At 37.3% G+C, this 14531-nt stretch overlaps 1 protein-coding gene across 2 annotated transcripts; it reads left to right on the top strand.

Moving 5' to 3' along the window:
• The first annotated feature begins 190 nt into the window (after positions 1-190).
• LOC120632900 (activin receptor type-1) lies at positions 191-12757 on the top strand. 2 transcript variants are annotated; one of them, XM_039902960.1, is made up of 12 exons: positions 191-288; positions 1488-1602; positions 2005-2025; positions 2350-2541; positions 4040-4252; positions 5042-5136; positions 6078-6247; positions 7496-7681; positions 8712-8858; positions 9576-9757; positions 10673-10883; positions 12338-12757. In XM_039902960.1, exons 1-12 carry the CDS (start codon positions 228-230, stop codon positions 12488-12490), a joined length of 1746 nt encoding a protein of 581 aa, XP_039758894.1. In that variant the 5' UTR covers positions 191-227; the 3' UTR covers positions 12491-12757. The 2 variants fall into 2 exon arrangements, with proteins under 2 accessions (XP_039758894.1, XP_039758958.1); XM_039903024.1 differs by lacking the exon at positions 2005-2025.
• The last annotated feature ends 1774 nt before the right edge of the window (positions 12758-14531 follow it).

The raw sequence follows: 14531 nt of genomic DNA, 5'->3' as shown, positions 1-14531 counted from the left end.
TTTTATAATTTTAAAAACTCCTGTTATTTATTCGGAAATTATAAAATTAAATGTCAAATTAATCATATAGAAAGTTTTTAATTATGAAAGAAATTTCGATTATTGTGTAACTATTTAATTCCAAGTTAAATTAAAATTAAGAAAAAGAGTCTCTCAATCGGCAAGTTGTGCATTGTTATCATATCGCTGATTGGCCAATTGACTGTGATTGTTATGATGAATAAAGAATGGCGGACGTTGACATATTGCGATACTTGTTCACATTTTTACTTCTAAACGCTTGCCATGGTAAGTAATTGTGTTCAAAAGTGAAAATTTTATAGTGGAAACCTGAATAGCATCACCTGTGCAAATTTTAATGCTGTACGTCAGTTGGAAGTGGTGGAAATAGCTTCGCTCTCGTGCTGTGGATTTCAACAGCGTTTTTATTATTGTTTTTTGGTGCGACGCATACTCCTTTGCGTTGTTTATTTATCACTTAGTGCAACTAATATCAGTGAAGATGTATTTAATCTTCAAGAATTTCATTAATAGTGCATTCGAGAGGTTTATTCTGTTATGGTATGTAATGGAAACCCCAAATAAACTAAGTACATTGTGGGAGGATTGAGGACAAGATTGTTCCCAGGTTTTTTTCGTGGTTCGCTTTGACTCCTTTGTATGTTACTAGACTGTTATTCCAAGGCTATGTTTGCATGAGGCATCATGGTATGTTAGTTTAGCAACTGTAGTATCGTTTTGAAAGTGCTTCCAAAGCCTTAATAATTGTACATACATTAACATTATACATGCTTTATTCATCAGTTTTATGCTGAATCTAAATAGTAAATATATTTCATAGTAAATACAACTTAAATGTTCCAAAGAAGAAACACTTTATTGCACGTATAACATACAGGAAGAGAAACAGTAAGCAATATACAGTACACAATGTAGACATGCAAAGGCGGCCTTATTGCTGCAAGCAATCTCTTACAGGCAACCTTTGCAGCTAGGACTTACAGCAAGAGAACAGGATAGTGCCAAGAGTGTTGATAGATATACATAAATACCAAAATGTAAAGATACAAATACATATATAACATTTTTTGTAGACTACTTAAGAATGATCAATATGCAGCATGCACTCAAATTGGTAACTGGACGGCTTAATTTGTTGTCCTAATATTTCCATCTTACCTCTTAAGGCTTGTGTTCTTGCTCAGCTATTTACACTAAGAGCTGAAAATATTATTTTTCTGAGACTTGAGGGCAAAACTAGGCTATTCCACCAGCCTGGAGTTAAAAACTAAGAAGTCTGCACCCCATGCCTTGGTGGAGAGTTAAGTTACAATGTTAAGTAATCCGCCTCAGTCGATATCACTAACATGTAATAATATACAAGAGCCTCTTCTCTTCCGTGCCTAGTGAGACAATATTATGCTTATAAAGCCATTGAATAAAACCCTACTTTTTACTATAATATGTAAATATTGTTTAATTTACAGCAGGACTTCCAGGTATTGACAATCTGGAGCAAGGGGTGCCCAGTACTCAAGCAGACAATCATGTCAGAGATGACCTACTCGCAATTGATAAAAAGATGATGGTACAGCACCCCAGGTAATACATCCCACTACTACTGATAAGGCATATTGTCTAATACTTTGCTTACAATATAAGAACTTTAATGACCAGAGCCATATAGCCAATATCTCAGAGATGATGGACTGGGTGCTTGAAAAGCCACCCTACACTGGTAAACATAACTTTGGTACACCACCAAATAGATAGACGGTGAGATATAATAGTAGCTAAAATGTCTAAAGCAGGCTTTATCACTATCCAAAACAGACTAACTAGTTCTGTACTGTTCAGATGTGCAAACACTAGCTCTATAATGTCTTAACATGTATACCAAGACTTGTATTTGTGTATATTTATCACTACATTATTGAAATATAGGTAATTAATATTATGAAATTGAATTAAATTAATTATAAATTATTTTAACCTGCTGCGAAGAAGAAGGAAGTTTCAGAAAAGGTAAATATTTCTTCACAATATTGTTTGTATTTTTTGTTCATTGTCCTAGACAGGGTAGACTTTGAATATGATATAATTTTCTTTTAAAATTATATTTAAATATCTGAAATGGCATTTTTTAGTAGTCTTGTAAAGTAGATTCCGTCTGTTTCTAATGACTACCAAAAGGGAAAAAGCTGCTTTTTACAAAGAAGAACTCAGCAGATGCTTTTTCTTCAACCAATCTTTTCATAGTACATTTACTACAAGCATTGACAGTGAAGTATTTAAAAAAATAATATCTACATGCTCGACGTTGTACTAGACTCCCGTTATGTTTTAAAGGTACAAATGCCATCAATGCGAGTCGCCGGACTGCGGCGACGCGACTGTCGCGCAACAAGTGTGCGGCTCTGCGCTGTACTGCTTCAAGTCGACTGTGCGCGCGTCCGACGGCGCTCTGCGACACTCGCGGGGTTGCTCCACGCACCGCGACCACTACCAGTTCACATGTCGCACTAACCAGTCCTCGCAGCGGTAAGTCACGTGTTTTATGACACGACAATCGCGATTCGTCGCTGTACTGTTTGTAAGTTGACGATTTGTCTGATCGCCATCAGCGACACTTACGGGACTTCTTGACGTACAGCGACCACTAGCAGTTCACGTGGTGTACCGATCAGGCCATGCGTTTAGTCCAGTATTTTATGGAGCGACTGTCGCGATTCGGTACTATGCTGCTTCGATAGTGGGCACGTCCGATGGAACGCTGCGACACTCGCGTTCCATTCGAGATTGGATCTAGTGTAGCGCTGCTGCCCAGCTAAAAAGTGTGCCATTCCTGCAACGATTTGTAGCAGTGTTGGCGATGAGTTCTCAAGCAATATCTGTATCAAAATGTATAGATCTCCGTAGAAGTAATTTCCTTCCTCTATTTAGAAGTCGTCTGAAGGACTACCTATCTTTGAATGATGGCATTTGAAGTTGTTGCTTTATTATTGTATCATAATTATGTATTTAAATATACTTGTGCATATATGTTATATATATTATAGTCGTGAATTTTCACAAATTCTGTCTTACACAAACTTTGATCATGCACACACAAACATACACACACACAAACATACACACACACACACACACACACACAAACATACACACACAACCACATACACACTCACACACAAACATACACAGAAACACGCATACTTATTTTGTATATTCTAGGTTGTTATTTTTTTATTATCATTTAAATTTCTTTATAACATGTCTGTCCTTTTGTATATCATTGTATCTCTTGTTTTGTTTGTTTACCTACCTTAATTTTAATGTATTTTGTTAAGTTTATTTTAATTGTAATGGAAGAGCGGAGTCTTCTGACACAGGGGTAGTAATACTACTCTTAAAAGAAGGCTTCAGCGATATATTGATGCCACTTTGTTTCTTACCGAAATAAACTATTTTTATTATATTTTTTTTTATATTAAGGATATTTATCTATTTATTTAACTTATGTATGTATTTGTATCTATATATTTTGGTATTAATGTATTAATGTATTCATTGTAACACTCTTTGTACTATTCCATTCTATTGCTGTAAGTCCCTGTCTACATTGCGTTCTACTGTAAATTTCTTTGTGTTTCTTTTCCTTTATCTTATATGTGCAATAAAGTGTTTTTTCTTCTTCGTAATGAATTTTTATTTTTTCATTTTTTTATTTTTTCACTTTCGTTTCATTATTAATAATCATATACTCATATATATTTGGACATTGATTTTACATGATTATACTTAGATTTTTATTTTATACTTATTTAATACTATAATTGTACGCCCGGCTGTGGGTATACTGTTATGAATACTTTTCTAGGCTTTGTCAACTGCCTTTCTATGTGTAAACAGTGAACAATAAAATTCTATTCTATTCATAAAGTATTGAAATTGAATAAAAAATCGACTTCAGTTTCTGTTTTCTTAATTTAAGAACACAACAATGTTTGTATCATCATTGTAATCTCTCTTATTCCAGTCCGCGCAAGCGCCACGCAGGGCAGCTGAATATAACCTGCTGCCAAGGCGACATGTGCAATGACGGTGGCTTCCCGTCGCTGTCGCCGTCGGACATGGCTGTCGAGCCGCTGACGGGCGGCGCCTGGAAGCTGTGGCTAAGCGTGGCCTTGTCGGTGCTCGCCGTCAGCGTCATTGGCGCCATGGCTATACTGGTGCTGCGCAGGAGTCACCGGTGAGTGCGCTGTGGCAGCGTGGGACATGACAGTAAACCAGATAGATACAATATTATCTGTGGTCGAATAGGTCTAGTGCGATTTTGTGAATTTTCCTAATTAGTATGGATAGAAATAATAAATAAATATACTACGACAATACACACATCGCCATCTAGTCCCAAAGTAAGCGTAGCTTGTGTTATGGGTACTAAGATAACTGATGAATAATTTTTATGAACAATATACATAAATACTTATATTATATACATAAACACCAAGACACTGAAAAACATTCATGCTCATCACATATATTGTCCAGTTGTGGGAATCGAACCCACGGCCTTGGACTCAGAAAGCAGGGTCGCTGCCCACTGCGCCAATCGGCCGTCAAATATGCGATTAACCACCACGGCATAACCCTCTTGTTGACTTTGTTACACGCTCGGGACAGAACGGGACGGAACAGTTGGCAGCGCCCCTGCTTTCTGAGTCCGTGGAGGCCGTGGGTTCGATTCCCACAACTGGAAAATGTTTCTGTGACGAAAGTGAATGTTTATCAGTGTCTGGGTGTTTATCTGTATTTTATAATTTTTTATGTATATTCATAAAATTATTCATCAGTCATCTTGTCTAATGGCTAGTTTATTGTAGAATTGTATGCAATTTCCTTTAAAAGAATGATGAATTTTATTTTACCTAGTATATTATTGCATTGTAAGTTTATTTGTACTTCTAATGCTCAATATATTGCATTTTTTCTTATATTTAGAAATGTTTTTATGAGCATCTCTCATTAATTCCTGCAGGTTGCGAGTGTCGCGCGCCGCACAGAAACTGGGCGCGGATTCCAGTTACTTCCCCTCAATGTACAGCCCCCAGGTCACCAGTGCTTACTATGAAGGTGAGATTTTTTTTTTTTCATTCCACTTCACCCCTAGCCGTGCCCTTAGTCTAGCCACCTAGCAATATCCAACATAATATAGGTGATATGATACGGTGGCGGGCTAACCTGTTAGGCGTATGTTATATTAAACCTATACTTTGAATCGGTTTGAACGCAACATCGTACCGGAAAGTTAAATCACTTTGGAAGTCTTTGTCGGTGACTAAAATATTAATTTATATATTTCACTAGTAGGTCTCATAGGACATTTTATTTTATTGGATATTTCCATGCTACAAACATTTTATAGCTTATATATTATATAAATATTTTATTATAGCTTATAGTTTTAAACGAGCCATATTTATAAGGGGAGCAATGTCGCCTATAACACAGGTTTATACTTAGGGACAATTGATTTCTGTATGTCCGTGTAAGTTATAACAATAATAAAGTTATACCTATTGTGCAGATGTAATGTAACTTGTACCTTTGTTTTATTGAACAGTAAACAATTATTATTATATTAAATTTAGCGCAAATTTATTAAAGGTTGACATAATTATATTGTTTTTGACCAAATTATTAATTATTACTAATTTTTAGGGCAAATAAGCTATAAAATGCTTGTAGCATAGCAATATCCAATAAAATAAAATGTCCTATAAGACGTAGTATTGTAATATAGTAGTTAATACCTACAGCATTGTTCCGTGAATTTTTGAGATTCTCTGAGAACATAGAATGACTTCAATATTAGCAGAGTATACAGTTATATCATGGCTTTTATAAAGTTTAATGTCATCTTTCATTCATTTGTCTTATAGTTATCCATAAATTATGTAGTTCTATCTAGTTAGTATAAGAGGCCCTGTCGTACTAACAAGATGTGAAATAAATAAATAATATTAGTCTTTATTAGCCAAGAAGCGGATATAATCTATGGTTTTTATTTCAAGGTCTGGAAGGGTCACAAAACGGTGGCGGTCTCCACGCGGTGGCTGCTGGGGACTCCACGCTGCGGGAGTACTTGGAGTGCTCGGTCACCAGCGGCTCCGGCTCCGGTCTGCCTCTGATGGTGCAGAGGACCCTCGCCAAGCAGGTCACCCTCATCGAGAGGATCGGCAAGGTGAGATATATGTGATTATGGTTACAATAGTACCTTTGGAGCCCTCGTTTTTTTTTACCTCCGATGGCAACGCACCAATTTGGCACCATATACACACGGAGATAACCTTATCCCCATATACATCCGAAGTTATCTTGGTCCCCATATACACAAAATCTTTGTTCCCATATTTATGCGGACTTATCTTTGTCGCCATATACACACTAAGTTATTCTAGTCTACATATACACACGGATTTAGCTTCGCCCCAAATACGCACTGAGTTATATTGTTATTTCTCTATATACACACAAAGAAATTTGGCATTCCGGTACGAAGCCGCATAGCAACCGATTATGAGTAACATCCAAACCACCATGCAGGTTCGTCTGCTACCAATTTAGAACGCATCACTGCTTTACATCTTTGTCCCATATACACACCTGAGTTATCTTTGCCCCGTATACTTCCAAACAGAGTCTTTCTCTTGTCCCTATATACACAAGATGTCATCCTTGTCCCCATATAAAAACAGTTATCATAGTCCCCAAATACATTCTCAGTGTTCCCCCCATATACACACCAAAGCCATTTGGTGTTTTGGTACGATGTATAGAATATGGGTTAATATAATGCCTAAACTCCAATACACTGAGTTATCTTTGACTTGTATACCTACACACATGCCTGTGTATTATTTGTTTTTTTTATAATCTTTTAAATTTATGTAAATATAATATATCTAGGTATAATATATATTTTAATCTATAAAAAAATAGATTAAAATACATATTATATATGTTCGAATATATATGTATAAATAATTGCACTATCCCGCTGTATTTCAGCTGTTCCTTATGTCAGAGGTTCCGTGCAAGCAATAAGGCAGCCTTTGCATGCCTACAATTTATGTATTCTCTTATTTTTTTTACTACTTCATTTTCAGGCCAGGCCACTCCGCTCTCATCTCTCCCAAAACAGAAAAGTTCTTAAGATTGTTAAACTTTAAAATGATGTTGGAAAAGAGCAATCTGCTGAGTTTCTTGCCGGCTCTTCTCAGCGGAATCGAACTGGTGGTAGAGTCACTATAAACAGACTGGCTTGACGTTTCAAAAGTGCTTATTAATTAGGCCTACTTGAAAGAAATGAATTTTGAATTTTTTTTTTTTTTTTAATTATGTTTATTTTGATGTTTGTGTCCAGTTTTTCTTCTTCTACACACGCAGTTACCTGTGCCCCATATTCACAAGAAGTTATCCCCGTCCGCAGGGCCGCTACGGCGAGGTGTGGCGCGGCTCGTGGTACGCGGACAGCGTGGCCGTGAAGATCTTCTTCTCCCGCGACGAGGCGAGCTGGCGCCGCGAGACGGAGATCTACAGCACCGTGCTGCTGCGCCACGACAACATCCTCGCCTACATCGGCAGCGACATGACCAGCCGGAACAGCTGCACGCAGGTACCCGCAGCAAAACCTCCCCCCCCCCCCCCCTTCACGCGTGCCCCCCCTCACGTGCGAAACCTCACGATATCCCCTATAGAGAGGTTTGTCAGGTCTTCTAAACTTATACTAAAGGTCTTAATAGTTAAGATATTGTAACAGGCACCCGGTAGTAGACTCTGCACAATGTAGAAGTTGCATACAAAAAAAAAAAAGAATAGAACAACCAGAATGCAATCCACGTAGCATATTTGAGTACCGAGCTAAAACAGTCTTCGAACAGGAAGGAACACAATTAAAAAAAAAAATAAACTTATACTAACCTTGTAGTTCCCATCTTTCGAGCGCACGTACACGGGGCACTCAGCTATGAAATGAAAACTGGTTTCCACCTCACCACACTCTGGTCGAGCAATTCTTGTGTATATGGGGTATTTCATGCCAAATCGACCACTTTTGAACCTTACCCCTTTAGATTTCGCTGAAATTTTTTTATCTTTTTCTACTCGGTGAAGGACGTTTTTCAGAATTTTTTCAAATTTTTTATCCAACCCAAAAAATGGCTCTTTTATTTTCAAATAGCCATAACTCTCTCAAAAATTGACTTGTCGAAATCGTTTGTCTTCACAAACAAAAATTATATCACCCGATTATATTAACAACAAGTGATATCATTTTAATAAAAATTGCTTTTGGAATAAGGTCGCCTTTGCATAAAACGGTATTTACCTTTTTTTTTTGTTTTTTTTTGTTTCTTGTGTTACTTGTATTGTTTCTAAGTTTGTGCAGTAAAGTATTCTAAATAAATAAATGAATAATTAACGTGTCCACCTGCTAAAACACGGGAACAGGGAATAGGAGACGTTTACCCCCATTTATTATTTGGATATGATTTCCACAGTGCTCGGAGAGTTGATAAAGCTGTGGGAGAATTTATTTTTTTATACTTTCCCCGGGGAGAAAATTGTCAACTCCTGCCCATGAAAGTGGTGCAGATACCAGAAACATTTTTTTTTTTTTCAATTATTTAATTTGGCTGTGATTCTAGCTGTGGCTGATCACGCACTTCCACCCGCTGGGCTCGCTGTACGAGCACCTGAGCCGGAGCACGCTGACGAGGCACCAGATGATGCTCATCTGTCTGTCCATCGTCAACGGCTTGCTGCACCTACACACGGACATACACGGCACACAGGTGACTCTTCGTGATTCTTTTGATCCTTTAGTCTATCCGATCTTCGATAACTCTTAAGAAATATTGATTGACTGTGAGATGGTGATAACAAAAAAAAACCGGCGCTTTCGGGCTCTCCTTAGACCAGAGTGCGTTTGTAACCCTCTTAACTCTAGTATTATGTTAACAAATGTAGTTATAACCATCACCTTTCCATTTGGTGGCCTTATTGCGATTTCTTCCAGGCAACCAAGGGCGTAAAAGGAAAAACATAGAAACAGGTAGGTCGTGCAATCATTAAGATTTAAACATTACGCAAATATATAAATAAAATAAATAACTATAAAAGATATAAACATATGTGCATGAAATAACATTACCGATAATTATTGTAATCTAATAAAAACATATATAAATATGTAAATATATAATATAAATACTTATATCAATATGTATATAACATCCTCAATTTAAATGAAATACAGAAAAAAAATCAAATTACACACTTAAAATGATCCGCTTCAGCGATGTTCCATTGATGAAGTGGAAGAAATCGCTATGTAGCGATAAGGACACCCTATCGTACCCTCTTGGTCTACGTTTATACCTCTGTAACAACTTTTTTTCGGTGTACAATAAAAGTGTATTATTCATTCATTCATTCATTTATTCATTCAGTCGTTCATTCACACAAGTGGTGCTATGTTCCTCGTGTCAACTATACTTTGTATTTGGCAGGGTAAGCCGGCGATAGCGCACCGGGACATAAAGTCCAAGAACATCCTCGTGAAGCTGAACGGCGAGTGCTGCATAGCGGACCTGGGGCTGGCGGTGACGCGCCAGCACGTGGCCAGTAACCTCACGCAAAATCCACGCCAGGGCACCAAGCGGTACATGAGCCCCGAGGCGCTGGATCAGAGGTAACCAGATGACACAGCAGAATGCGCCGTCAAATCTCACAATATATACAATCAGTAGCAAATAAGGACCTACTCGTACACCTACTCGTCCCGTTTATCGGTAATATCTATGCCAACAAAGTTATGATGATTATCGTGTAAGATTTCCTGTGACTTACTTCTACGCGCAATAAACCTCTTAAATGCAGCGATAAATTAATTTTCAATCATGGTTTTTTTTAATGAATTTCGATTCGTTTGTTTAGGTGTTTTGTTTTACAAACAATACCACTAGAACGTTGGTTTTTTTGTGTTTACATATAATGAATAAATAAATCTACAAGATGCATGCTGGTATTTTCAAAATTTTTAAATAGCAGTTGTTGAGCCGACCGTAGTTAGCAAACAAATAAACCAGTTCAGTTTAATAATAATAATTGAACTTCGTTATGCAATATGGAATAATGCGACGATTCAAAAAAAAATGAAATCATTTCGTGTCTGGGTACGGTAAAGTAGGTTTTTTATGCGCCATCGCTTTTTGTGCCAAAGAAACACTCTTTAATACGGAGTTTAACGTGCCTAGAGTCGAACAGCATTCATGAGTTTTCTAAATTTCATCGCTTAATTATTCGCCATACGACATAACGCAGTCCAATTAAGATGCTAATATTATAAATTAAATGCAAATTCCATACAGCTGTGTCGTATTGGTCGTACGTCGATTCTAATTGTTTCTCATCGCCCTGTGCTTGGTTGTGTCGGGCATACGCCGATGGAAATTATTTCTAACCGCCCCAGTGCTGGGTCGTGTCGGACATACGCCGACAATAGTGGTTTCTCATCGCCCTGCGTTCGCTTGTGTCGGACATTCGCCGTTTGCAATGGTGTCGGACATACGCCGACGGCGCTGATCTCTCACCTTATCTTTCGCAGCATGAACGTGCGGTGCTTCGAGGCGTACCGCAAGTGCGACGTGTACGCTCTGGCGCTGGTGCTGTGGGAGGTGACCCGGCGAGTGGCGCCCGCACGCGAGCACCGCGCGCCGTTCAGCGAGCTGGCGCCCGCAGACCCCAGCTTCGACGACATGCGCAAGATCGTGTGCACCGACAACGCGCGCCCCGCGCCGCCCGCAGACCCGCACCCGGTACGTTCCGGACCTAGAGAGGGGGGGGGGGGGGGGGGGGCTTATGCACGTTTTCACTAGCTTCGTAAATCGTTTTCACTAAATGTAATGCCTAATGATTTTAGACGATGTCTACAAAAAGATAATATGTAGAAGAAAGAATATGTTTTACTAGGCAAGCGCGCCCCAACGTAGACCGCATCATTGCTTTTTAAATCAGGCATGATAGCTGTCAATCGCAAGTTATAAAGTCTAGTCTAGTTACTAAGTCTAGTATAAAAAAAAAAAGTTTAGGCGTCTTATTTAGGGATTGCCTGGTTCGTAATTATTGAAAACGGGCATAAGAAGGTTTTATTATTAACGCCTGATGACACGATGCGTGCGTGCGTGCTTGCGTTCGTGTGTGTACGTGTGTGCGTATATATTTTTTTTCAAAATTAATTATTTAGGAGTGTTTCTTATTTGTGAATGAATGAAATAATGATTCCAGTCCAAGATGGCAACCATTATGACATGCTCGTGATGTGTTGCGCCAAAACAGCGCCCTGTGTATATGTATACAGATATACACATATATATGTACCTACACGTACATATATATGCGTATATATGCGTATCATACGTTGTATATACTCGACTTTGTCATATGCGTGATTTGCTTTCTTTTATATAATATAATTGCCTACAACAGAGCGACACACAAAACTGCCATCCAGCGTCCACCAATCTGAGACATAGATATATGATAGCCTCAAGTGCCTGTTACAACCACGCTCTTCGGATCGGGACACAGCATAGCAGAAATAAGCATGGCCATAGGCACTATCCCGGATTGTCCAAACGAGAAAATTTGTTAACTCCATAACCAATTGTGTGACGTATCTTATAGAGAACGCTTAGCCCGTCGGTCTCGTTTTTTACCACTAACATGTATTTATTAATTGTTAAAGACCACCATCCTTCATTGGTGCAGTGTGGTATTATTGGATACAAGCAGGCGTTACTTTGCGGAAATCCATGCTATATTATGAAAATTAAGCTTAATTTGCCATACTCCGCGAAAAGCAGTAGAATCTGTATGGTGTAATTTATAATTTCTTCATTCAATATACTCCACACCAAACAGATCTTCGGCAATGTACCCTCTACCCAGCATTCAAAATTTTTATTTTCCATAATGCAGTGTAGGTCTCCAACCCGGTGGTCAGATCAACTAAGAGAAACTGGTGCCCGTACCTTCTATAACGCAATACAATGGCTAAAGTCCGATGGAGAGAGATCTTATATGACAAGATTAGTCGCCATAGCAGTAATCACGATCCTCATTGATGAGGGACCGACTAAAGAGAGAGAGTGTAGGTCTATGATCTGATAATATAACTAAAACCCTCTCATATAGGAATATGATAGGAGACCCAGGAATTAAATTATACACTCATAATGAGGAATTTTGACGAACATTTCCTTCTTTCCAGACAATGGTAGGCATGGCCACCCTCATGCGCGAGTGTTGGCATCAGAACGCATCGGTGCGTTTACCAGCGCTACGCATCAAGAAGACACTCTTGAAGCTGGCCGCAAACGACAACGCAATCAGATTGAATGAAGACAATGAGGTTTATGTGTGACATTGTGCGTTTAACAGTGAATTGAGTGGAAACAGTGAACTGAATAGTTTTTATTAAACAAATTTAAAACGTTAAACATACAACCTATAGTACAACAGAAGCATACAGTAATCAAAACAATAAACTCAAGAATATTTTTATTCCACTACAAGTTAGCCCTTGACTGCAATCTCACCTGGTGATAAGTGATGGTGCAGTTTAAGACGGTTAAATTTTAAGATAATAATTGCTAGACGAAGTAAACACGTTTAATCTCAAAATTATTGTGTAGGAAAAATACAACCACAATAGAAAAAGACATAAACATGTCTCTTCAGTTACGTTCTTTGATAATTAGTATTATTTAGTAACTACTGTCAAAACTGGCTCAACAAAACGGCTACTCTGTAATAATGATTATTGTGCCATGTATAGCATTTTAGACTTAGGACTTAGAAAATAACAAATATAAATGTAATAACTAATAATCTATATCAAAAAACATGAATTGTTTATAAAATACATATATATGCAATGTGAAATCAAATAAATATGTGAAATACTCAGAGACAATAATGTTTTACAAACTGGAGTAGAACTATGTAACAAAACTAGTATTTGCAATATCCTTTGTATCTATGCATTTTTGACATTGACCTGCTATGCTATGTCAACACACATCTCTTAAAACAAGTTATCAAACGTGTGTTTGTATACTCTATGATTAAAATATGAATTGTAGTTCAGCTGGAAATCGCACGTGTATCAAAGAAGTGAATTATTCTAAGACAATTTTTCATGCACGTGACTCTGTGTCTTAGGTTTTCTTACTTCATCTTTTTTTTTTTTTTTCTCTTATCATGTAGACTCTAGTTTTTATGAATAGCGCTAATATTATGGAATGTAAAATTATTTAGTAATGATAATTATGTTAGTAGAATTAAATTTTTATTTATGGATATTTAAAATAAGATTGCGCCACACTTACTTAGTTTTTAAATACTTGTCATATATTTGTAATGTAACAAGTTCCGGCAACTTTAAATCCCTGTTCTTCACTTAAAACTATACATAATCAAAAATCCCTTATTCGCTTTAGTGTGGATTTATGAACCAATACTTACACAGTTAAAATATTTAGAAAGAGAACCCTAACAAATATATAATGTCTAAAACTTTAATTGAGAGAATTATGAGTGCAGATCCACTACTCTGCTCCATAACAGGTTGACGAACTTCAACTATTGTTATCATATTCAATACTATCATCGAAATTAATTATGTGAGATTATTGAATAGAAACAGACGTTTCTTTGCGGAGTTCCATGATATTATTATGGAAATGGATCTTACTTTGCTATACCTCGCAAAAAGCAGGAGAGTCTGTACGGTGTAATTTATAATTTCTTCAATCTTTACACTCGACACCAAACAGATCTTCGGCAATTAACCCAGAAACAAACACAAAAAGAATATCAACGTCTCCTGAGGATGCATGCTCCTCTGTTTGGTGTGGAGTATAAAGATTGAAGAAATTACAAATTACTCCAAACAGATTCTCCTGTTTTTTGTATAGTTAATTAAGCTTAATTTCCATAATTTATGTGAGATTATTTATGAAGCAGTTAACTTCACAAACACTTCAATTTACTTTACCTCACAAGAGATTTATAGAGGGGATATATTGGGTGACGCGCAGTTTTACTTTAGAATACCACTATTATAATATATGAAGTGCCGATTAGTATTGTAACGTGTAAATCGATATGTATATATTTATAGAACATAATTTTTAAGACGTTTTAGTTTAGTAATGGCTGATCAGTTCAAGCTATAGAAATCTTAAAAACACTAAAGATGTTGTATAGACCTCACCTTGTCGCCGCGAACGAGACTCAGAAGACTCGAATAAAAAAAAACTTTTTTTAACAATTAGCGACTTTGTTGTAATTTTTCAAATAACGGCTCTTACTTTTTAAAACCGTTTTTAAACCGTACGTCGCTGTGAAGAAACAGAACAGAAATGTAATACTTGCAATGCTACAGCCGCTGGGAGCCGTCG

This window comes from Pararge aegeria, chromosome 1 (assembly GCF_905163445.1).
Source record: "Pararge aegeria chromosome 1, ilParAegt1.1, whole genome shotgun sequence".
NCBI lineage: Eukaryota > Metazoa > Arthropoda > Insecta > Lepidoptera > Nymphalidae > Pararge > Pararge aegeria.
Note: the sequence above shows the minus strand (reverse complement) of the source record. Positions and strands in the feature narration are given on the sequence as shown.